This window comes from Hyperolius riggenbachi, chromosome 1, assembly GCF_040937935.1.
Source record: "Hyperolius riggenbachi isolate aHypRig1 chromosome 1, aHypRig1.pri, whole genome shotgun sequence".
NCBI classification, from domain to species: Eukaryota; Metazoa; Chordata; class Amphibia; order Anura; family Hyperoliidae; genus Hyperolius; species Hyperolius riggenbachi.
This window is the reverse complement of record NC_090646.1, coordinates 542,418,338-542,442,667: the sequence shown is the minus strand read 5'-3', so window position 1 is coordinate 542,442,667 and position 24,330 is coordinate 542,418,338. Positions and strand designations below refer to the sequence as shown.

The 24,330-nt window shown below is 46.2% G+C and overlaps 1 protein-coding gene across 1 annotated transcript in view; it reads left to right on the top strand.

Moving 5' to 3' along the window:
- The first annotated feature begins 15,190 nt into the window (after window positions 1–15,190).
- PRR16 (proline rich 16) overlaps window positions 15,191–24,330 on the top strand; it is a 399,363-nt gene continuing 390,223 nt past the window's right edge. The window contains exon 1 of the mRNA XM_068247078.1: window positions 15,191–15,753. Within this exon, the coding sequence (XP_068103179.1) occupies window positions 15,610–15,753 (144 nt within the window). The 5' untranslated portion in view covers window positions 15,191–15,609. The remainder of the gene's footprint in view (window positions 15,754–24,330) is intronic.

Here is a 24,330-nt window from a genome sequence, read left to right as displayed (position 1 = left end):
AAATCCGATTGCCATTTTAATAATACCAACTTTATAAAAGGGTGGCGTTTTGGTTGCTGTGCAGTAAGTTTCCTAACTTATAATAATTCCTTTTTTTGTATAGCGCCTTTCTCCTGTCGGACTCAAAGCGCTTGCGAGGCAGCCACTAGAGCGCACTCAGTAGACAGTAGCAGTGTTAGGGAGACTTGCCCAATGAACTCCTTACTGAATAGGTGCTGGCTTACCGAGTCGGAAGAGCCAGGATTTGAACCCAGGACTCCTACATCAGAAGCAGAGCCCTTAACCATTACACTATCCAGCCAACTTCCTCCCTGCTTTAAAAGATAAGCAACACATAATTACCTTTAAAGAAAAAAAACACTTCTGCCAGGGGCGTAACAATAGGGGCATCCGCGGGTAGAGATGGCATTTTCGGTTCGCGAACCTCGAACGCGAACCTCCGCAAAAAGTATGGTTCGTGTGAACTTTCGCGAACCGCAATAGACTTCAATGGGGAGGCAAACTTCGAAAACTAGAAACATTTATGCTGGCCACAAAAGTGATGGAAAAGATGTTTCAAGGGGTCTAACATCTGAGATTTTCCATGGAGGAGTGGGATGCACGCCAAAAGTCCCAGGGAAAAATCTGGATTTGATGCACAGCAGCGTTATAAGGGCAGAAATCACATTGCATGCTAAACCCCGAGGCCTAAAGTGCTTTAAAACTTCTTGCATATGTATATGTTACGGTCAGAACCCGAAGTGTGGCCACTTCGCGTTCTGGCCGGCCATTTCGGGTTCTGGCCGGTCAATGTGCAAAGTGGCCGCTGTGATGCGGCCAATGTTAGAAATGGAATGACTCCTGTTGAGATTAATGTATTTTCTGGCCGTCTCTGGCCAAATATAGCAAATGTTAGTTAATTTAATGAAATGAAGCTGTTGGCTTCCGTTCTCTTTCCTCCGCCCTGCCTCCCCTCCTCCCCAATACTGGCAGCTGGGGGGACACGCGTGTCCCCCCAGAGTCGTTCGTCGCGGCAGGCAATCCTGCTGTTCGTCACTGCAGAGCGGGTGCTGGCAGAAGCAATGTCTGCAGCCTCCCCGCTCTGCTTTCCTGCAGCCACGAACGACTCTCTGCCCATAGGAGAGAGAGAGAGGCAGGGGGAGGAGAGAGAGCTGAAGCCGGCGGCTTCATCCGTTACATTGGCGCCGGCTTCATTTCATTAAATTGACTAACTTTTGCTACATTTGGCCAGAGGCGGCCAAGAAAATACATTAATCTTAACAGGGAACATTCCATTTCTATCATTGGCCGCAGCGCAGCGGCCACTTCGCACATTGACCGGCCAGAACCCGAAGTGTGGCCGTAACATATACATCAATCAGGTAGTGTAATTAATGTACTACTTTACACTGACAGACCAAACGCACTGCACACAGCTGTTTGTGTAGTGACGGCCGTGCTGGACTGGTGCGCACCATAACGAGAGTGCAGGTGATGGCGGCTTTCCAGCCCATATGGTCGCCGGGCTGAGGTAGCTCAATGACAGAACAGTAACTGTTCAGCTAATAGTATTTGGTCTGTCCACAATGAAGCTACGACCTTATTATCTTGGGTGTGCCCCCCCTCAAGACATTCATTTAGCCGGCAGTCATTGCTTCATTGTGATACGCAAGCCCCTTCAAGGTAACCATCACGAAGGGGAATTGACACATGTACATGCCTTTTGTTTTGTTGTTGCAGCTGCAGTGCAGCCAGAAAAATTAGGCAGGCATGTACACGCACCAGAAACATTATTATACCGGCCGCTGCTAGCAGCGGCCTTAAACATTCAGGAATCCGCCTGGAGTCCTGGACCCTGTTTGTGGTTTCGGAGAAGGCAGTCACACGGCGTACAGGCAGAGATGCTGTGTGTGGGGACTGACTTAGTCTTCGGGCGGCCATTAACCATCCGGGATCCATACCTCATTCATTTTGATAAAGGTGAGGTACTGAACACTTTTGTGACCTAGGCGACTTCTCTTCTCAGTGACAATGCCTCCAGCTGCGCTGAAGGTCCTTTGTGACAGGACGCTTGAGGCAGGGCAAGACAGAAGTTGGACGGCAAATTGGGACAGCTCTGGCCACAGGTCAAGCCTGCGCACCCAGTAGTCCAAGGGTTCATCGCTGCTCACAGTGTCTACATCCACACTTAAGGCCAGGTAGTCGGCTACCTGCCGGTCGAGGCGTTGGTGGAGGGTGGATCCGGAAGGGATAAGGCGAGACGTTGGACTAAAGAATGTCCGCATGTCTGACATCACCATGAGATTGCTAGAGCGTCCTCTCCTTGCCTGCGTGGACATGGGAGAAGGATTACTGGAAGTGGCACCTTTATTCCGTTGTGCTGTGACATCAGCCTTAAATGCACTGTAAAGCATAGTTGCCAGCTCGTTCTGCAAGTGCTGCATCCTTTCTGCCTTCTGATGATTTGGAAACATCTCGGCCACTTTGTGCCTATACCGAGGGTCTAGTAGCATGGCCACCCAGTACAGCTCATTCCCCTTGAGTTTTTTTATATGGGGGTCCCTCAACAGGCTGGACAGCATGAAAGACGCCATCTGCACAAAGTTGGATCCAGACATACTATCCATCTCCTCTTGCTCTTCCTCAGTGACGTCAGGTAAGTCCTCCTCCTCCCTCCAGCCACGAACAATACCATGGGAACGTTGAGCAGCACAAGCCCCCTGCAACGCCTGCTGGGGTTGTTCTTCTGCCGCCGCCTCCTCCTCCAAAGAAACACCTTCCTCATCATCCGAGTCTGACTCCTCGTCCCCACACGACTCTCCCTCCTCCTCCTCCCTCTGTGCTGCCGCAGGTGTTGAGGAAACATCTGGTTCTGATGAGAACTGATCCCACAACGCTTCGTCCCATAACTGAGGGTCTAGTAACTTGTGCCTATACCGAGGGTCTAGTAGCGTGGCCACCCAGTAGAGCTCATTCCCCTTGAGTTTTTTTATATGGGGGTCCCTCAACAGGCTGGACAGCTTGAAAGACGCCATCTGCACAATAGGAGATGCAGACGTACTATCCATCTCCTCTTGCTCTTCCTCAGTGATGTCAGATAAGTTCTCCTCCTCCCCCAGCCACAAAAAATACCACAGGGAACTTGAGCAGCACAAGCCCCCTGTGACACCTGCTTTGGTTGTTCTTCTGCCTCCTACTCGGCCTCCAAAAAAACACCTTCCTCATCATCAGACTCCTCTTCCCCACACGACTCTTCCTCCTCCTCCTCCCCCCTCTGTGCTGCCACAGGTGTTGAGGAATAATCTGCTTCTGGTGTGAACTGATCCCACAACTATTCCTCCTGTTCCTGTTCACGCTCCTCCACAGCTTGATCCACCACTCTACGCACGGCACGCTCCAGGAAGAAAGCATATGGGATCAAGTCACTGATGGCGCCTTCACTGCGACTCACCAGGATTGTCACCTCCTCAAACGGCCGCATGAGCCTGCAGGCATTTCGTATGAGTGTCCAGTACTTTGGCCAGAACATCCCCATCTCCCCAGAGCATGTCCTTTGACTGTAGTTGTAGAGATACTGTTTGACGGCTTTCTCCTGTTGTAGCAGGTGGTTGAACATTAGGAGCGTTGAATTCCAGTGAGTCGGGCTATCACAAATGAAGCGTCTCACCGGCAAGTTGTTTCTCCGCTGAATATTGGCAACGGGTGCCATGGCCGTTTAAGACCGCCTGAAATGCCCACACACCTTCCTGGACTGCTTCAGGACATCCTGTAAGCCTGGGTACTTAGACACAAATCTCTGAATTATTACATTCAGCACGTGCCATGCCGGGTACATGTGCCATGCAGGGTACATTCAATCCAGAATTCAAAGCCGAAATGAGATTGCTGCCCTTGTCACACACCACATTGCTGATCTCCAGTTGGTGCGGGGTCAGCCACTGATCCACCTGTTTGTTCAGAGCAGCCAGGAGAGCTGCTCCAGTGTGACTCCCCGCTTTGAGGCAAGACATGTCTAAGATGGCGTGACACCGTCGTACCTGGCATGCAGCATAGGCCCTGGGGAGCTGGGGCTGTGTAGCTGGAGAGGAGATCGCAGCACCAGTAGAGTTGAACTGCCTCTCAGCCAAGGAGGAGGAGGACGACAGCGAAGTGGATGTAGCAGGAGGAGAGGAGGTGGCAGCAGGCCTGCCTGCAAGCCGTGGAGGTATCACAACTAGGTCCGCTGCACAACTACGTACTGCACTTGATAGGGTCACCAGGTTGACCCAATGGGCTGTGTAAGTAATGTACCTGCCCTGACCGTGCATGGCAGACCAGGCATCCGTGGTCAGATGGACCCTTGACCCAACACTGTGTGCCAGAGATGACACCACTTGCATTTCAACTTCACAGTACAGTTTGGGTATCGCCTTATTTGAGAAATAATTGCGGCCTGGTATCTTCCACTGTGGTGTCCCAATGGCCACAAATTTTCGGAAGGCTTCAGAGTCCACCAGCTGGTATGGTAACAGCTGGCGAGCTAACAGTTCCGCCAAGCCAGCTGTCAGACGCCGGGCAAGGGGGTGACTGGCAGACATTGGCTTCTTCCGCTCAAAGATTTCCGTCACGGACACCTGGCTGCTGCTGTGGGCGGAGGAGCGGGAACCGCTCAAGGTGAGAGGCGGAGTGGAGGAGGGTGGTTGTGATTGTGAAGGTGCAAGGGAGAAAGTGGCTGAAGATTATGCACCTGGAGGAGGAAGAGGAGAAGGAGGGTGTCTTTTCTTTTGTGTGCTGCCTTTCCTTAGGTGGTCTTCCCATTGCAGTTTGTGCCTTTTTTCCATGTGCCTTCGTAAGGCAGTTGTCCCTACACGGCTGTTGGCCTTTCCACTGCTCAATTTTTGGCGGCAGAGAGAACAGATGGCATTGCCCTTATCTAATGCAGACACACCAAAACATTTCCAAACCACTGAGCCCCCCTGGGGTGATGGCACTATGGTGGCATCAGCAGCTGACGTTGAAGGGCATGTTGGCTGGCTGTCCATAGGTGGCAAAACATGGCACCGGACACTGCCACCAGCTATTTCTGATGACGAGCTCCCCCTGCTTCTTTCAGGAACTCGTCTCCTCCTACTCCTCTCTGACTCCCCCTCTGAACTGTCCCCCTGGTCATCTTGTCTATTAGGATCCCACATGGCATCCGTATCATCATAATCATCATAATCATCATACCCAGCTTCGCTTCAGACACCTCATAAACTGCTCCTCACACCTTACGTCCATAGTGTCACCTAACTCAGACATATGAGGTGGTGTTACTTGCTTAGTGCCTTCATCTTTTTGTAACAATAATGGCTGTGAATCAGTTACTTCCCCACCAAATAACTCCTGCGAAGTGTCAAATGCAGCGGATGTGGTGCTTGTAGTAGCGCTGGTGGCTGCGGAAGAAGAGGTGTTCTGTGTTAAATAGTCAACCACGTCCTGACAATCTTGGAAGTTGATGGGACGTGCCTTCTTCTGAGCACTATACTTTGGGCCAGGGCCGCGCGAAATCACGTCAGCACGACCTCGAACAGGCCTGCTGGGTGGCCTGCCTCTGCCTGTTGTTTTGTCCATATTGGGTGGTGAAGTGAAAGATATGCACTGACTTCACTAATACAATGTGCAGTCACACAGGTAGGCAGTGACTGGTATTACAATACAATGTGCAGCTGTCACAGATGTGCAGTTAACAGGTATGCATGGACTGGTATATTAAACAGCGTGCGGTCACACAGGTACTGTGAACAATTATGCAATGACTAGTATTACAAATATGCAGCTGTCAAACACACAGGTACCGTCAACAGGTGCAGCAACTGGTGGTATATAACACTGCGTGCACTCACGTAGCTAGGTAGGTGCACTGAACAAGTGGGTATGCAGTGATTGGTATTACAAATGTGCAGCTGTCGCACACACAGGTACCGTGAACACGTGCAGCGACTGGTGGTATATAAAACTGCGTGCGCTCCTGTAGGTAGGTAGGTGCACTGAACAGGTGGGTATGCAGTGATTGGTATTACAAATGTGCAGCTGTCACACAGACAGGTAGCGTGAACAGGTGCAAAGACTGGTGGTATATAAAACTGTGTGCGCTCACATAGGTAGGTAGGTGCACTGAACAGGTGGTTATGCAGTGATTGGTATTACAAATGTGCAGCTGTCACACAAACAAGTACCATGAACAGGTGCAATGACTAGTGGTATATAACAATGCGTGCGCTCACGTAGGTAGGTAGGTAGGTGCACTGAACAGGTGGGTATGCAGTGATTGGTATTACAAATGTGCAGCTGTCACACACACAGGTATCGTGAACAGGTGCAGTGACTGGTGGTATATAAAACTAGGTAGGTAGGTGCACTGAACAGGTGGGTATGCAGTGATTGGTATTACAAATGTGCAGATGTCAAACACACAGGTAGTCACTGAATGTGCTGGGCCTGGCAGTGGCACAGTAGGAATAACCAAGGGGCCAAGGTCCAGCAGCTGCGACTGACTGACAGGGCTGTATATGCAACACATGTGTCTGTGGGACACTCACAAAAAAAAAATAGATCACAAGAACAACATTAGCTCTCAAAAGAGCTGTTGAGGAGTGCTTTTTAGCAATAAGTATCAGCAAGAAGGAGCAACCTAACAAGCCTAACACAAGAGCCTAACTAAGCTTTCCCTATGTCAGCAGCCAGGTTCTCTCCCTTCTCTAATTACTGCAGCCACACAAGTGAGTGTAAAGGCTGACGCTGCCTGCGTTTTATAAGGGGGGGGGGGCTCCAGGAGGGAGTTTAGCCTGATTGGCTTCCCTGTGTCTGCTGACTGTGATGTATAGGGTGAAAGTTAACCCTAATGATGTAATATAGGGGGCGGGTTGAACTCACATATAGTTCGCGGTTCACCGCGAACGCGAACCACCAAAGTTCGCGTGAATAAGTTCGCGGTCGAACCGTTCGGGTGGGGGGGGGGGGGGGGTGCTCTGGAGCCTGCACTGGGCCGTTTTGGGGGGAAGAAGGGGACGCAGCGCATGAGGGGGGAGCAATGCAAGCACACAGCGGTTTTTCAGGAAGTAGCGTCAGACACTGATAGAAGCAAAACCTCCGGTGAGTAGAAGTAAGTGTCTGCGTTCCCGTTTCTATGCCCGCTGCTGCTGCTCATTGCTAGAGGAGGAAGTGCTGAAAGGGGAGCCAAAGGTGAGGGAGGGGGGGAGTGGACCCTCCTCCCCACTGCTGTGTGTGGACATTGCTCCCCCCTCATGCGCTGTGCCCCTGGGCACCTAATTGGATATCTGGGGTGGGGGGGCCCCCATTCAAAGTTTCGCAGGGGGTGCCTGTGATTTCTAGTCACGCCCCTGATTTCTGCATTAAATCTGCAGTGTGTCTACTTCCTGCTGTCATGGAAGCAGACATAGGGTTAACATCCTATGTTTAAAAATGAGCTGCTCTGCTGGGGCACCAGCTGACACGGCTAAGAGATCAAATTACACTTTTGATTAATCACATATGAGGAGGAATTAGACAGGCTAAACTCTTTAAATACATACAGGGTGCATTTCTATGTGTTTTCCTTCTGTCCTGTGCAAGAGTTCAGGTCCACTTAAAGGTCCCCACGCACTCATTGATTTTCCCATTCATTTCCTCGCAGATTGGATTCATCTGCTGGAAATAATTTCCCCAAAATGTCAGATCAATCGATTTCTTATCAATTTTGACCAAAATTCGATTGACCGTATCAAGCAGACAGGATGGAAAATGTAGGTCAATTGGGGGTGGGACAAAAGCATTGGTAGATTGATGGCCCATAGCGTTGCACTGCATCGAACAATGCAACACTGCCGTTCGATCCATTTTCCTGCTGGAATCTATCGGACATTGATGTGCAGTATGTGGTTGGAATTTATTCCTTCTGAATTGATTCTTTTCAGAAAGGAATTGATTATTTTGGAACATTGGGTGAAAATATAGAAGTGTATGGCCAGCTTTACAATAGTGATTATAAAAAGTTCCTTTCACCTGAATAGAATCATTACAAGTCCATTAACTTGTGTTGTGGCTGCCTACTGCTGCTTAAAAAAGAGAACCTGAGGTGAGAGCAATGTGGAGGCTGCCATATATATTTCCTTTTAAACAGTACCAGTTGCCTGGCAGTCCCATTGATCTTCTGGCATCAGCTGTGGCGTACCAGGGGAATTTGACACCCGGCGCTGATTAAATACAGGAAAAGGATTTAATCACTTAAGCCTAACTGGACGAATATTTTCGTCCAGTTAGGCTGTGCGCACTCCAGCGGGTCGCACGAGCTCCCGCGGGCCCCCCGTGCGCGCCCCCGCTGCTGGCCGCTAGGTCATCGATCAGTGAAAGGGATTATAAATCCCTTTCGCTGATCGGACCCCCCCGGAGAAAAGCCGACAGCGTCTCTTCAGACGCTGCGGCTTTTCTGAGCTCTGGTCTCCTTTCTTCTGCCTGGGAGCGAGATCGATCGCTCCCAGGACTTTTTGATTGTGGCCATCTTGTGGCCAAATAGCTAACTACACCAAAAACACTTAACACTGAATAAAATACATTTACAAACATTTACAATTCCCTGTTTACCTCCCACACCAAAAAAAACCCACATACAAGTTTAAATTAAAAAAAAAAAATTACAATAATAATAAAAAAAAAACAAAACATAAATAGTTACCTAAGGGTCTGAACTTTTTAAATATGCATGTCAAAGGAATATATCAATATGATTTAATAAATTATGGGCTTCTAAATAGTGATGGACGCAAATTGAAAAAATGCACCTTTATTTCCAAATAAAATATTGTCGGCATACATTGTGATAGGGACATAATTTTAACGGTGTAATACCCGGGGCATATGGGCAAATACAATACGCAAGTTTTAATTATGGAGGCAAAGCCTAATTGGTGGCGGAAAAAACAAGATATAGATCAATTCATTGTGATGAGTAGTGATAAAGTTATTGGCAAATGAATGGGAGGTGAAAGTTGCTCGGATGTAAAAATAAAAAAAATTTCAACCCTGTGGGCTTAAGTGGTTAATCACAAAGAAGGGAAATCAGCATATATCACAGATCTACAGAACTGTACATTACAGAGGGGTTCACTAGGGGTTGATGCAGGGCAGGATTTACCATAAGGCACTGTAGGCACGTGCCTACAGGCGTCTGATGATGGAATGGCGGCTCACTCCACTCCCCAAGCGCCCCCTCCCATCTTCCCTATGCAGAGCCATGATGAGAGTGTAAATGAGAGGTTACTCACCCTGCTCTCTGCATTTCACTGACAAGACCTCCCTTCAGTAAGGGGAAACTTAATATTGAGAGTATCTCTGTCTACCTAATGCTAAGGGACACCTGTAGCTACCTATGACTGGCAAGGGAAGTAAGGGAGAAGTGACAGCTGGGACAGCCAGCACACTTGTAGTGCGGTTCGGTGGGGGTTTGTAGGTTTATGGAGAACAAAGTCTAGGGTGCCAAGAGATCTGTGCCTATATGCTCCTGTGATGTAAATCCAGGTCTGGGTTGATGGAAAGTACGTCTCAACAAAACATTTACTATTCTGCAAATCACAGAAAATAAAAGCCCTGCTTTGGCTGCTAAGAATGAAAAACCCACATTGAGTGGCGTATACAGCAGTATTTGAAGTTATATTTAGCCTTCTAGCCTTACACATCCTTTGTATTGTTCCCTCAATCCTGCCAGCATTTTCATGTGAACAAGTTTCCTTTCAGTGGTGCTCATCCAGATTCCGGCTATCCGAACTACCCAGATAATCCGAACTTTTTCCATTATCCGAACTTTGAATAGCAATTCAGATATTTTTTTAAATCCGAATAGCACTATAGAAAACTCGGATTTCCCATCTGAAATCCGAAATCCGGGCGAATAGTTAGTTCAGATATCCGAGCAGAAGTCAAAATCACCTTCAATGGCAAAAATCCATTTCGAAGGCAGTCAGGCTGAGAGAGAGAGAGAGAGAGAGAGAGAGAGACCTCCGAAGGGGATTTTGACCATTTGAAGAGACTTTTGGAAGCATTTTAAGGCATTTTCAGGTCACTTCCGGTTTTCTATCTGGATATCCAAATCCAGCTGGATATTGGGTTCGGATATCCGAGTTTACTCGGATAACAAAAAGTTCGGATTCAGATATCCAATTTGAATCCGGATATCTGGGTATCCAGATCCAGATCAATTCGGATTTTGAAAAGGGGTTTCCGAGCACCCCTGTTTCCTTTATATTTCTGTGACCAGAAGTGGCCATAAAATGTTGCTCTGATGATCTGGAGAAGACTGTAACCATGATACATTGAATCAGAAAAAAAGGGTGCAGGAGCCCTTATGGAAAAAAGCACTGCATTGGCACCTAAGATAAAAGCCCCGATTGGGGGCAGAAAAGGGAAATTTAACCTGCCAGAGCCGAAATGTACCCTTTTTGCAGCAAATTGTGGCTTTTACTTTTCCACAAAGCAGCTAATTTTGGGCGCTGGGAGGCACCAAATTAGTGGAAATGATTAAACATTTCTGCAGGCGCCCGATACATTAACGGGCGCCAGGGGTTTGTGGTACGGAGGCTTTACCTTGGGGGGGGGGGGGGTTAAGGGTTAGGAGAGCGGTAGGGTTAGGTGTTAGTGTTAGGCACCACAGGGGGGGGTAGGGTTAGGCACCACCAGGGTGGTCTTAGAGTTAGGCACTGGGGGGGGGGGGGGGGTCTTAGGGTTAGGCACCACTGGGGGGGGGGGTGTCTTAGGGTTAGGCATCACCAGGGGGGTTCTGTGTGAGAGTAGGGCTCAGTTTAGCTTGGTAAATTATCGGTAAATATGACCGATATTTTACTATGGAATCCAGCAGTAGAATATAGCTAAATGTAGCGATGTTCTATTAGCAGCAATCGCGTGCACCCTTTTTCCAGGCACCTTCATTTCATATATTTAACAGAGAGCGCACTCAGGGGATGGTTTCTGACAGAATGAGAGCCAAGTAGAGTCCATTGACTGTTAAAATGAAAATTGGTAACTACCGAATCTGGCTAAATTACAGCTTAGCAATCTTTACAACTTAAAACGTGTAATTCAGACACTCTGGTTTCCGATGCAATTTCTAAAAGAAAGCTTGTCTTGTCAGAGAAAGAAAGTGAGAAATAGAACAGAAAGGAATTCAACTATGACTTGCCACACACAAAAGCCTGATTTAGATGGCAGTATCTGTAAATACTCAGAATCCAAGGGACTGAACTATCAAGGGAAAAGTTCCTTCATGCTGGGAATACACGTTTCGTTTTTGCCTTCGTTTTAGCCTTCGATTTGTTCGGTAAACGAATCGAGTGTTGAAAACGTATGTGAAAATAGTCATAATCTCATTATAGTTTCGATTAATAGACCCCAAAAACGAACGACTAGTGATCGAACATGTTTGATATTATCTCTCTTTATCCATCTAATCGAGCCATTGGTAGGCTTGATGGCTGTTTAGATCGATTACCGTATTTTCCGCCGTATTAGACGCTCCGGAATATAAGACGCACCCAAGTTTGGAGGGCAAAAACCAGGGAAAAAAAATACTAAACCTGGTGCGTCCATATTCCAGGAGCGTCTTGTACATGTCCTCCTGTGTGTCCTCATGTGTGCTCCTGTGCTTTCCATATCCCCATGTGTCCTTCTGTGTGTCCTCCTGTGCCCCCATGTGTCCTCCTGTGCCCCACATGTGTCCTGTGTGTCCTCATGTGCCCCCCATGTGTCCTTCTGTGCCCCCTCATGTGTGCTTCTGTGCCCTCCATATGTCCTCCTGTGCCCCCATGTGTCCTCCTGTGCCCCCATGTGCCCTTCATCTGTCCTCCTGTGCCCCTCATGTGCCCCCATGTGCCCCCCCATGTGTCCTGTGTGTCCTTATGTGCCCCCTCATGTGTGCTTCTGTGCCCTCCATATGTCCTCCTGTGGCCCCCAATGTGTCCTCATTTGCCCCTCATGTCACCTCTGTGCCCCCCATATGTCCTCCTGTGGCCCCCAATGTGTCCTCATTTGCCCCTCATGTCGCCTCTGTGCCCCCCATGTCCTCCTGTGGCCCCCAATGTGTCTCCACTTGCCCCTCATATCGCCTCTGTCCCCCCATGTGTCCTCCTGTGGCCCCCTGCCTTCCTCCCTCCCTCCCACCCGAGTTTTCTGATCCCCCTGTCCGTCCGAGTGTCAATAGCGTCAACTTACCTTTCACATGCTCCCGCGCCGATCCCACATAATTGCGCGGCCCCTCGCTAGCATGCGCTCCCTCCCCCTTGCGGATTTGACCCCCCCGGGTGTGTGAAATAGCGGCAGCTTACCTCCACGATGCGCCCGCGATGACTGGAGACATCCCTCTCCCCGGCACTTCGCGCTCTAGTGACTGGCTTGAACTGATGACGCACAGTTCAAGCCAGTCACTAGAGCGCGAAGTGCCGGGGAGAGGGATGTCTCCAGTCATCACGGGCGCATCGTGGAGGTAAGCTGCCGCTACTTCACACACCCGGGGGGGCCAGATCCGCAAGGGGGAGGGAGCGCATGCTAGCGGGGGGCCGCGCAATTATGTGGGATCGGCGCGGGAGCATGTGAAAGGTAAGTTGCCGCTATTGACACTCGGGGACGGACGGGGGGATCAGAAAACTCGAGCGGGTGGGAGGGTGGGAGGAAGGCACCCAAGCAGGCACTGAAAGGCAGGGAATCCCCGACATGGCGGCAGGTCGGCGGTTCGTATCGGCGGGCGTTCGTAAGTCGGGGATTCCCTGCCTTTGCTGTATAAGACGCAGGGACTTTTTCTCCCTATTTTTGGGGGAGAAAAAGTGCGTCTTATACAGCGAAAAATACTGTATATATTCGTTTATGCCGTCCAACCCTGTACTACGTTTCGTTTCTTTGCAGCCTTCGATCATTGGAAAAATGAAACCATCAGAATCGAAAAAAAAAACGAAACCGTGGGTGGTGATATTAACCGTACGATCGATTATTTCGGGAACGAAAAGGACAAAAGGCACAATCGAAACGAAGGTTTAAACGAAGGCAAAAACGAAACGTGTATTCCCAGCATTAGACTCCTATACACCAGGGACTACACCAGAGGCTACACCCAGGAGAGGGATAAACCTGGAAGGAAAAATGGGAACCGAGCAAAGTGGAAAAAAGGAGTAGTAGAAAGGTGAATAATAATAACAAGTTCCTAAGGAAGGACAGGCTGCAGAGCAGCAGCAGAGTGTAACATTCTACATATGTACCAAATTCTATATATATGCGCGCTCACACAAACAATTCTAAAAGACCCTCCAATCTACATATCCCAAAGTTCATCAGCTTTAGTTCTTTTTACTTAGCTAAAAGTCCTTGGATCGCAGCATCAATCATCGAGCATAAGATGTACGTTCTGACTTCCTCCAAGATACTGCGCTCACACAGACAGAAACAGAGTCTTCTTGCACAGTGAGAACCTGTGAGACCTGTCTGTGGTGGACATACACACGGATACTACCTACAAGCACTGGGTTTGATGGGAGAAAGGCAATATATTTATATAGTATCACGCTATGGTCTGTCTTTTGTTTTCTTTGAGTGACATCACTGCAAGAAGACTCTGTTCCTGTCTGTGTGAACGCAGTATCTTGGTGGAAGTCAGAACATTCTACATATGTAGACTACATTACCTGCACTTGTGATACAGGTCCTCTTCACTACCTGTTAAAGTGGACCTGAACTCTTGCACAGAACAGAAGGAAAACAGAGGGAAATGATCTCTCAGCTGTGTCAGCTGGCTGCCTCGGCAGAGCAGCTATGTAAACACAGGTTGTTAACCCTATGGCTGCTTCCATGAAAGCAGGAAGTAGACACAATGCAGATTTATTGCAGAATTTGTATCAGGTGTAACAAAGGCAGGTTATTATGCTGTTGCTTATCTTTTAGAGCAGAGAGGAATTTCTGAGTTCAGGTCCGCTTTAAGTCTACAAGTGCCATGCAGCCAGCTAATCACTATGCTGCTCCCACCCCGTCCCAAAACATGGTGGGACTGAAGCCACATGGTAAATGACTGACGGCACTGAATTGAAAAATTGTGAAGCAGTAAATTAGGGCGAATGCGGCAAGTAGACAAATTGGGCGACGCCATAGGTGTTAATGTAAAATATCGGTATTAAGGTGCTGGAGCGGAAATGTGCGTACCTGGTAAATAGCAGGCACTAGTACTGCGCCCGCTAAATATTGGGCACCCAAATGCCAATACTATAGCTGCCTATGGGCGGCACCCGAAAATTTTCTTTTTTTCCCCTCTGAAGTTTGTGGGGGAGGGGGTATTTGGGTTTAAGCAACTAGTGTGCGGGGGGGGGGGGGAGCTGGGGGTTGGGTTAATGGTTAGGCATTAGGTAGGTAGTTTGTGTGTGTGTGTGTGTGTGTGTGTGTACATTTTGATACTTTTACTTTAGTTAGCCATCCAAACACATTGGTAGTATGACTGGTTGCCATTGGATACTGCTCTTTAATTTTGCTCCTTACTTCATGTCACTAAGGCAGCTATCAGAAAAAAAGGATATTTTTTTTTTGTACATCTTCAGCCATAAAGCAGGGCTGCTGCTGTGCTTTAGTATTGATTTAATTTGAGCCTGATAAATGCAGAGCCATAAATTTAGAAAACCCTTGGGCCATGGTTACAGCATCAGAAGGCAGGAAAGGGAGACAGAGACAGGCACTCTTCAGTTTAATGTATTCATCTTTTTTTTTTCCCTTATAAAGAAGAGAAGCTTCACACCTTTCCTGTCTGACCCTTCATCTTCCCCGGGGATCTTCCTCTTTACTGACATGACATCTCTAATTCCCATTGCCTCATTCCACACAGCATAAAAGAGAACTATGTTTTCCTGTCTAAGCTAATGAACTATCACACAGACCATCAGCTATTGGTAGATTTCACTGAAGACAACAATTTTCAAAATGACAAGTGATTTATGTTCCTTATTGACCTGCAATAAAACACGTCAGTGTTAGGCTGTTTTTTGTTTTTTTTGTCCCGTGTTTTATATGTTTTAGTTCAATGCTTATAAATTATAATGAACGCTTTATGTGAGTGGCTGGGCAACACATGCCTGTTATCACTGGTCCCTTTGGTAATGCATAACAATGTGAGTGCTGCATTAGGAGGAGGAATACGGTAATGCAGGAGCGTAGAGCACAGCTCAGAGAGAGTGAGTGTGTGAAGCAGGCAGCAAGTAACAAGCAGTAGGCGTGCTGCTGCTGCTGATGCTGCTGTGTATAGAGTAGCACAGAGACTGAGGATGTGACTGTCACCAATTAAAAGTCAATGGATATTTAGGTGTCGCTCAAACTGGGTGTCTCATGTCAAACGGCGAACTTTGGGATCTTGCACACTTTTCATTTCTTCTTCCCTTGATTTAAGCCAAGCGTTTGTGATGCAGGCATTGCTCGGCAGTCGCCACTAGTCTGCAGCCCATTCCCTGAGTAGCCTGCTGGAGTTCATGGCACTGTGTAAACAGGGAGAGGAAAAAGAAGAGAAAGAGGGAGATCTCAGAAAGAAAATGTGGGGGAACAGCCGCTCAGAGAGGGCTGCAGCCGGTCACCCTCTTCTGAAGCTCCCTTGAGCTGAACTGCAGCATGTCAGCAAAGTCTAAGGGGACATCCTCGCCGACAGAGGGGCAAGTCTCCAAAGCCAAGGTGAAAGAACAGATCAAGATTATTGTGGATGATTTGGAATTAGTCCTGGGAGACTTGAAGGATGTAGCTAAGGAACTTAAAGAGGTAAGGCAATCAAAGGCAGGAGAGGTGGAGGGAGAGAAAGCATGCAGCTGTCAACTATATAGATGCTCCAAAAACTCCCAAACACTGGTGTCCTGGTCCTGCACTGGAGATGGACTCTTGTCATTTATAATTACGGTGGCCATACATTATACAACCCTCATGACAAATCGATGAAGCAAATATACTCCGAGCAGATTCTTTAGCTACACTGAGAAGTGGTAAGGTTGGAGAAGATTGCACAATGGAGATTGTATGCTGTATGGCCAGCTTTAAGATTGGCTTTGGGAGCGTGGAACGTGAGTGGGAGATTGGTGCTGGAAGTAAAGTGGTTAGCATTATGCACTCTCCAGACTCCCTGCCTGAATTTGTTACACAGCATTCTTGTATTAGCAGGAGGTGAGATAAAAAGGAATGCAGACTGCAAGGAGCATCTCTTAGTTACGCATCTGATCTCTGCTTTTCCTGCAGCATGTGTGATGTTAAAATGGGTAGAGTAAGTGACTGGTCCTCTGCATACAGATGTGTGCAACAGCTAGAAGTGATATCAGTGGCTTAGTGCATTTATCTGGGCATTATGATATATATGCGTGTGCTGTGTAATATAAAAGTGTAAGGATAGATAGATACACTTATAGATACACATACAATATTGATATGCTGCCATATCTACTGCCATTATGTGTTTTGATCTTGCATTCTAGCCCCAAGAAGCAGTCCTCAATAAAGCATGTCTTTGCAATCCACCCATTGCTTTGAGGGTAGACACTTTTTTTTTTATTAATGGATTTCAGTTCCATTCAGCCATTTGAGCAGATCCATCCTGCCAGACTGGTAGGAGTTTACTATGTGATAGTATCTTAATCTATAGATTGTGATTATACATTTGGACTGCACAGTTTCAACTAAAAATCTGTAAAAAACAAAGAAAAAAAAAGGCAGTTTTCTTCTCCTCCTATCATGATCATTCAGTAAATATCGGCTTGCCATAAAACTTTGGGATTAAAGCACAGTTCCTGTTTCTTTCCAGAGACAAGGCTATGGTGCTGTGGTTCACAGGTTATACAGTGCCCTGTCTTATTACTACCTACGCTAGTCTGCGCATACGCCTGAAAAATAGATAGCATGATGAATATTTGATATTAAATGTAATGACATATCTTGTCTTTATTAGATGGCTACAGCTGCAGAAATAAGCAGGCTGGTCTGTTATGCACAGATAAAGGGGAAAAAATGCCTGTTTGGAAGCCCTCTAAGCATGTGATGATGAAGTTAATGATTCTGACGCTCAAATCGCTACAGCATTTTCTAGAGGCATGTTTTTCCTCCTCTTCTAGAGAATGAGTCAGCTCCCGAAATAATGTATGATAATACGCAGCAGGAGGAGAGACAGTCACATTGGTGGATTCAATAGCAGTGGCTTGGAAAAGTAACATGGAAGTGTTAAGATAAAGAATGTCTTGTTTCTTCTGCTGATATCTGCATGGTTGGACTAGCAGGATAGGGACTGTCTGTCTTGTGCACATTGGGAGGAAGCATGTTTGCCTTGCCAGTGGCAAGTGTCACATTCCTTCCCATTTTATACCAGACAAATGTAACTCAGAGGATAATGTCAGCAGCAGACAAATGCTTCGACTGTACAGCTAAGGGTCCTTCTCCCTAAATCAGAATTTTGCAATGCAACTGGTCGACAGATGGTTGGATTATGTGGTGAAATTCTAGTGGAAAGATTTTGTACTTTGACTGATAATCCTTTGTTTACCATTTCTATAAGACAGGCATTCATTTTATTGAGTGTGCAGCTTCCTGAGCTGGCTGCAACAGGTCTTTATGGTTTTGACAGCGCAATGTCTTGGCATTTCATTTCCTGATAGCAAGCAACAAGAATGTTTTTTACCTGGAGAAGTGTGTGATAAGCCAGAGCGTGGCTTTGGGAAGATATTTAAAGGCTAATGGGCTAATGTCAGCAATGATACAGGAGACTGTATGGCAGACCCTCGGTGCTGTGAACAGTGCTGGTGCATGAGTCACAGCTGCAAATGGATCCTTCTGAAGGCGTGGGATGAGTTGTGAATGGACTTGTTCCACTGACAGAGTCTGGAGGCCTCCACATGGAATGACATAGTGCATGCAGAGATAGGGTCATCCTGCAGGGGAAGAACTAAAAGCCATAGGTCCAGCTTGCAGGATCTGATCACTGCTTTCTTTAGTGGATCTGAAAATTCAGATGCAGTTACAATTTCAGCAATAGTTTTCTTATTAAAATAAAAAAATACTGGAAGTTTAATAGTCAGATATATAACAATTGGAAAAGAAAATTCTGTGTTATTCTGTAGATAATGTAAAGTCAGCGCACAGCCTTAATTAAGGAGGCGGAGCAGTTATAATTGGACCTCATGGCACACCGTTGTAGTTAGGCCACAGTCAACATTACTGCAAAGCCTTGCTGTTATAATGTAAACATCTAACCACATGTACTGGTTTTTGACAGAGGACTGACTTGCTAACGAAGTACAGATCATAGCAGACTGGAGAAGAAATGACTGTGTCAGACAGTCATGGGTATATTTATTATGCTGTTTGAGGTTGATTAGAGAAACTACAGGTACTCAGCTTGGACCTGCTCCATGCTGATTGCTCTGGTGAGGGTTTGGCTGCATAGGGCTAGCATGACAGTGACAGGGGTGATATGTAGATGCAAGCACTCTTATATCTCACAGAAATATTGTAGGTATTGTAGGTTGTAATAAATTCTGTGTGATGCAGTTGTTTTTTCTTCCATTGCACCACCATCTGCAAACTTAGGGAAGGAAAGCGTAAACCTAATCTTCCATCCTATCGTTCAGGGCTGTGGAGTCGGAGTCGAGGAGTCAGAGCAATTTTTGGGTACCTGGAGTTTTAGTCAAAGTCATTGGTTTCATAACTGCCCTTTACTTGATAAGAGAAATGTCAGAACTAGTTTTGATAAAGAAGTACCATTTTTTTCCCGCAAGAAACGTTGATTCCAGTCTCGTCGTGATCATCTTTGGCTCTACTCTCCCTAAACAACATAACAGGCTGGACAGATTGTGTCTGGGCCCTACACAATTCCCTATTGTCTCTGGGCCCTACGCAATTCCCTAACTCACCAGCGACAAGCCCTGGTGAGTTCTAAGATTAGGGGACCGGACCGTCGCCTAATTCAATTTTATTTAGTTCCAAGAGGAAAATAAATTGCTTGGGGGATTTAATCAACTAGCTAGTTAATTTCCTGATTTGTAAGCCGGGAAACATGGGCGAGAATTTTTCACCTGCTTAGAGCAGGTAAAAAGTCTGTATGCTTATGTGCCTCTGGCTTCTTTTGTCATCTGGAAGCTTGCTTTACTAAGAAAACCCAGATGTCCGTCCTGTAAATACGGAAAGGGAGTCATTTTTTACTCCCTACCTCTTTAGTGTAAAAGAAAAAGCATCACCACCGCTCTGTTGCTAAGCACCCCCGACACCCTTCTGCACTGCTGTTCTTCTGGCGAGCACCCTTGGCACTTTCACTACCAGTCGCCACCCCAGCACTGTCCGTTGAGAGCACACCCTACACACCGCTGTCTCGCCTACTGTTTGGTGTTATTGTATTCAGGAAGCCTTTGGCAAACAAGAAGAAAAGCAGGTCTGGCGGCACCAGTCTCAATGCTTCAGCAATTATTTATTCCAACAGGTACAGTAAGGTCATATGAGGGTACAGAAAGGCCGTCTTTCTGTACCCTCATATGACCTTACTGTAGCTGTTGGAATAAATAATCACTGAAGCACTGAGACTGGTGGCGAACCTGCTTTTCTTCTTGTTTGCCAAACGTGAGTCCTCAAAGGTAGAGAGCACAGTCTGCTCAGTTTCCAACTGCTTATAGCCAGTGTGCAACGAGTGCCAGTCATTTCTTGTTCTCCTTTCTAGTATTCAGGAAGCCCTGGCAGAGAATTTTTGAACCTCCAGCAAGGGCTCCTTATTGGTTTAGCTTACCAGCCAATGGGAATCTTCTTAGAGGAGAAAATAAAGACTTTATAATATAGCTATCTAGTAGAGCTAGCATGCATATGTATGCATTCAAATGATACATAGACACAGTTAATTAGTATACTGTACATAAACACTTTGCCATTAACGAAAACACTAGCATACATTGATTACTGACATCATGCAGAACTCGCTGTCACATGAATACTGAAAATCATTTACTATCATTCTACTTTAAATCATTAATCATTCTACTAATCATTCTACTAATCATTCTACTTGAAATCCCTACAGAGTAAGTTATTAACCCTCCTGGCGGTTTATTAAAATCCGCCAGGGGGCAGTACAGCCGTTTTTAATTTTTTTTTTTTCATGTAGCGAGACAAGGTCTCGCTACATGATAGCCGCTGCTCAGTGGCATCCCCCCAGCCCCAAAGAACGGGATCTCCTGGAGCGCTTCCCCCGTCGCCATGGCGACGGGCGGGATGACGTCACCGACGTCCTCGACGTCGTGACGTCAAAGGGGACTTCGATCCACCCCTCAGCGCTGCCTGGCACTGATTGGCCAGGCAGCGCACAGGGTCGGGGGGGGGGGGGGGCGTTTGCGGCGCGGGATCAGCGGGTAGCGTCGGCGATCGGATTGCACACGCAGCTTGCAAAGTGCTAGCTGCGTGTAGCAAAAAAAAAAATTATGCAAATCGGCCCAGCGGGGCCTGAGCGGTGCCTTCTGGCGGCATAGCCCGAGCTCAGCTCGGGCTACCGCTAGGAAGGTTAAAGCAATCTTAAATTGTTAAAAAAAAACTAGATGGATAGATACTTACCTCATTATGAGAAGCTTCTGGATAGTCTAGCGGCTGCCCCATCTTCATACATGACACCATTCCAGTGCTAAGTCCCTTTGTATCTTCCAAATGCTAGCATGGCTATGGATGAGCGGGGCAGTACAGAGCATACCTGAGTACAGCTTTCACAAACCATTCTTGCACATGTGCTGTATGGAAATGGTCGTGCTGACATTGGAAGAAACATATTTGATCCACTGGATCTAATATGTTTAGAGGGACACGTTGGTGGAACAAAACATTGTACAAAGATACTGGAAGCCTCTGGACTATCCGAAAGCTTCACCCTTATGAGTCTCTACCTATTTTTTGTTTTTTTGTACTTCAGGATTATTTGAAAGACATGCGATGAGTCGAATAGCTGGTCTATTTCCATCTGGCTGGGGTGACAGTAAATGTTCCAGGTCAAACAACCCTCCTCCCCTCCCAAATCTACCTATAAGCATTTCAGAAGATGCATGTGGCTCCCCCTACTTCCTTCTCTTTTCTTTCCATGCAAGGGTGTGGTTGTCTTTATTACACCAGTAAGCAACAGAAAACAATGACTTCTGTCAGATTTACCAGATTTAACCCCCCCCCCCCTTGATGCATACAGAATAGAAAACCATTATAAATGTAATTATATTAGGGGAAATGCTTTTTGATTCATCCTCCTTGATGATGCTCACCCCCTTTTTAGTCATAACCCCTCTTTCTCAGTCTTGTTGGTGCCAGTAGCAGGAGGAAGTTATGATTGCCCTTTTCTCTGAAGACACTCCTCCCTACTAGAGATGGGGAGTTATGCAAGCAATGAGACCCGATAAAATGTCTCAGAAGCAGGGGTGCAACTATAAATCATGAGGCCCCTCAGCAAAGCTTTGATTAGCCCCACCAATGTTTACACCCTTTCACTTGCCAAGCCCTTGTGACCCGCACATCCTGGGACCCATCTTGCAAGGGGCATAACACAAGTGTTACGGTCATAATGCTCACACCCATAACAAGTGTAACCACAAAAACACCTGATCTGAATGAATAAAGTAGCAGTTGGGGCCCCCTTACAGCTCTGGGCCCCCCTGCAGTCACAGGAGCTGCTCCCTTCTAGTTACTCCCCTGGAAACAAGAATTCTTCTTTATTAAAAAAAAAACATTGAAATTAAAAATGTTTTACGCAATAAACGTATCTTTTACTATATGTTTGCAAATCCTGCCCCGTGATGGAATTTTAAATAGACTTTTTGGGAAATTAAAGGGGCACTATGGCGAAAATTGTACATTTTAAAATATAAGCAAACATATACAAATAAGAAGCAATTTTTTTCCAGAGTAAAATGAGCCATAAATTACTTTTCTCCTATGTTGCTGTCACTTACAGTAGGTAGTAGAAATCTGACAGAAGCAACAGGTTTTGGACTAGTCCATCTCTTCACAGGGGATTTTCAGGGAGTTATTTATCTTCAAAAGCACTTAGTGAATGGCAGTTTCTCTGTCCAACTGCCAAAAAAACTGTGTAGCAAGCAGGGAAGCTGGTCAGCATCATTGTTTAAATCCTTTTTAGGCTACTTTCCCACCAAGATGTTGCGTTTTAGGGGACAATATGGTCGCATAACGTGCCCCTAACGCAACGCGTGGTGGTGTTGAAGTTGGACGTCAGATTGAGCTGCTTTATGCAGCTCTCAGAGCAGCCGCTCCAGGATAGTGATAGGAAGTCCGGATCTTTTTGAGGATTCGGATCATTTGAATCGGATCATTGAAAAGATCCGGATCTTTGAACTGAATCATTTAAATCATTATACTATGGAAGCAGACTGGGGGTGAAATGACTAGCAGGACACGACTTTCCCTGCACTGTACATTCTGTATGTTCCTGTTTCTTCCAGACAGACATCCACTGTGAACCAAATCTTTCATTGTGATGATCCGGATGATTCGACTCACAAAAAAGATCCAGATCAAATGAACGATTCGTTCATGATCCGGTCAACACTACAGTACCACCATGAGTCACCACAGTGCAGTGAATAATAATTAGCTATGTGGCTGGCTGCGGAGGAGGAGGGGATACCTCCTCCAACATTACTGAGCATGTGCAAACAGTCTAACGTGGCTTAGCCGAGTATAACGTACAGCATGCAGCACTTTGTTTAAACGTGCTGCGTTACTATGTAACGCAACGTGTGCACTGTGAACAGCACATTGATGTTACAGTGCTGTGAGTTAGGCTGTGTTACTAGCTGCTGTAACGTGGGACTTTAACGTCCCACTGTGAAACCAGCCTTAAGGAATATCTTTATAAAGAATAAAAGTCTTGCTGAGAATCCCCTATGAAGAGATGGACTAGTCCAAAACTTGTCACTTCTGTCAGATTTCTACTACCTACTGTAAGTGACAGCAACATAGGAGAAAAGTAATTTATAGCTCATTTTACTCTGGAAGAAACATACTTATTTGTTTATGTTTGCACATATTTTAAATGTTACAATTTTTTCCTAAAGTGCCCCTTTAAGTAAATGGCATTTGAAGAAATAATTATTATTTACTTATCTCTGTATACTGATAGGACTGCAGAGGCAAAATATAATCACCTAGATTTTAGCTACTAATGAAGTGCTGAAGCATCCTATTTCTTGTCACAGACATAATTGTTAGGGGTAAAATTATGAATCAAACACAACAGCATTAATTGTGTTCCTGGATTTGGTGATTCATTGTGTAATCATGCTGAAGGCAATAGCTGATTAATGTTTTTGTCCCACATATGAATGCCAGAGACAAATAAGTCAATCAACAATTGATATCTTTCTCAGTTTATTTATTTTTTTGAGATGTTCGTTTTAAAAGATTTAACAGATATAGCCCGGTAAAATCCATTCTGCTGCTGATTGGCACATCACTTCTTGAGCAGATTAAAACTCAGGCATGTCTTTAACTAGAATGCAGATTGAAATCACTAATCTTCTGTTCTGTTTTTGGATCCCGGTATAAAAGAAAACAGTGTACCAACTTAAACACAATGAACTGACAGTTTAAAAATTACTGCAGGAGTTATTTGCATACTAAGTTTGTGATTTTTACCTCTCAGCTCACAAATTACAAACAGGCAAGACCTCCTTAGTAATGGATTCATTTATCACAGAGAAATTATATTATAGTGGTTTAACTGCATATGTGGCAAATGTTGCAAAACTCTGTACCACGACTGTCGAAGGAAACTGCTATAAAGAGATGCTGAACCTACATTTGCTCTGATGGCAATGGGGATGGGTTAAGGTGATATAGGGTCCTAGGAAGGGTACCAGCTTTGGTAGGGAAGGAAGGGGCATCTGAGTAGGCATTTTCTACGCCCTGAAAACCTTCTAGGTCCTATGCGGCTGCCTAGGTTGCAATGGGCATGATCCTGCTCTACATGGCAGTTATATCGGAAGGATGGATGGGAAACCTACAGCTATGAATGTTTTAAAGTACACCTGTGACTTTGTAAAGGCAAAAAAAGGGATACTTACCTTGGGAGAGGGAATGCCTCTAGACCTTAAAGAGGTTTCTCCCATCCTCGTATGTTAGCCTGTTCCAGCACTGGCAACCTGAAAGAGTGGTCAGCCTGCGCATGCGCACTAGCGCTGTCCTGCTTCAACAGAAATAGCCAAGCTCAATTGGGTCCATCCTACTGCACAAGTACAGAGAGCTTGCACCTGCACAGTATTTTGAACCCAATCCAGCCTGGCCTTTTCTGAGGAAAGCAGAGCAGGATGGTGGTAGTGCATCACCAAGCTAATT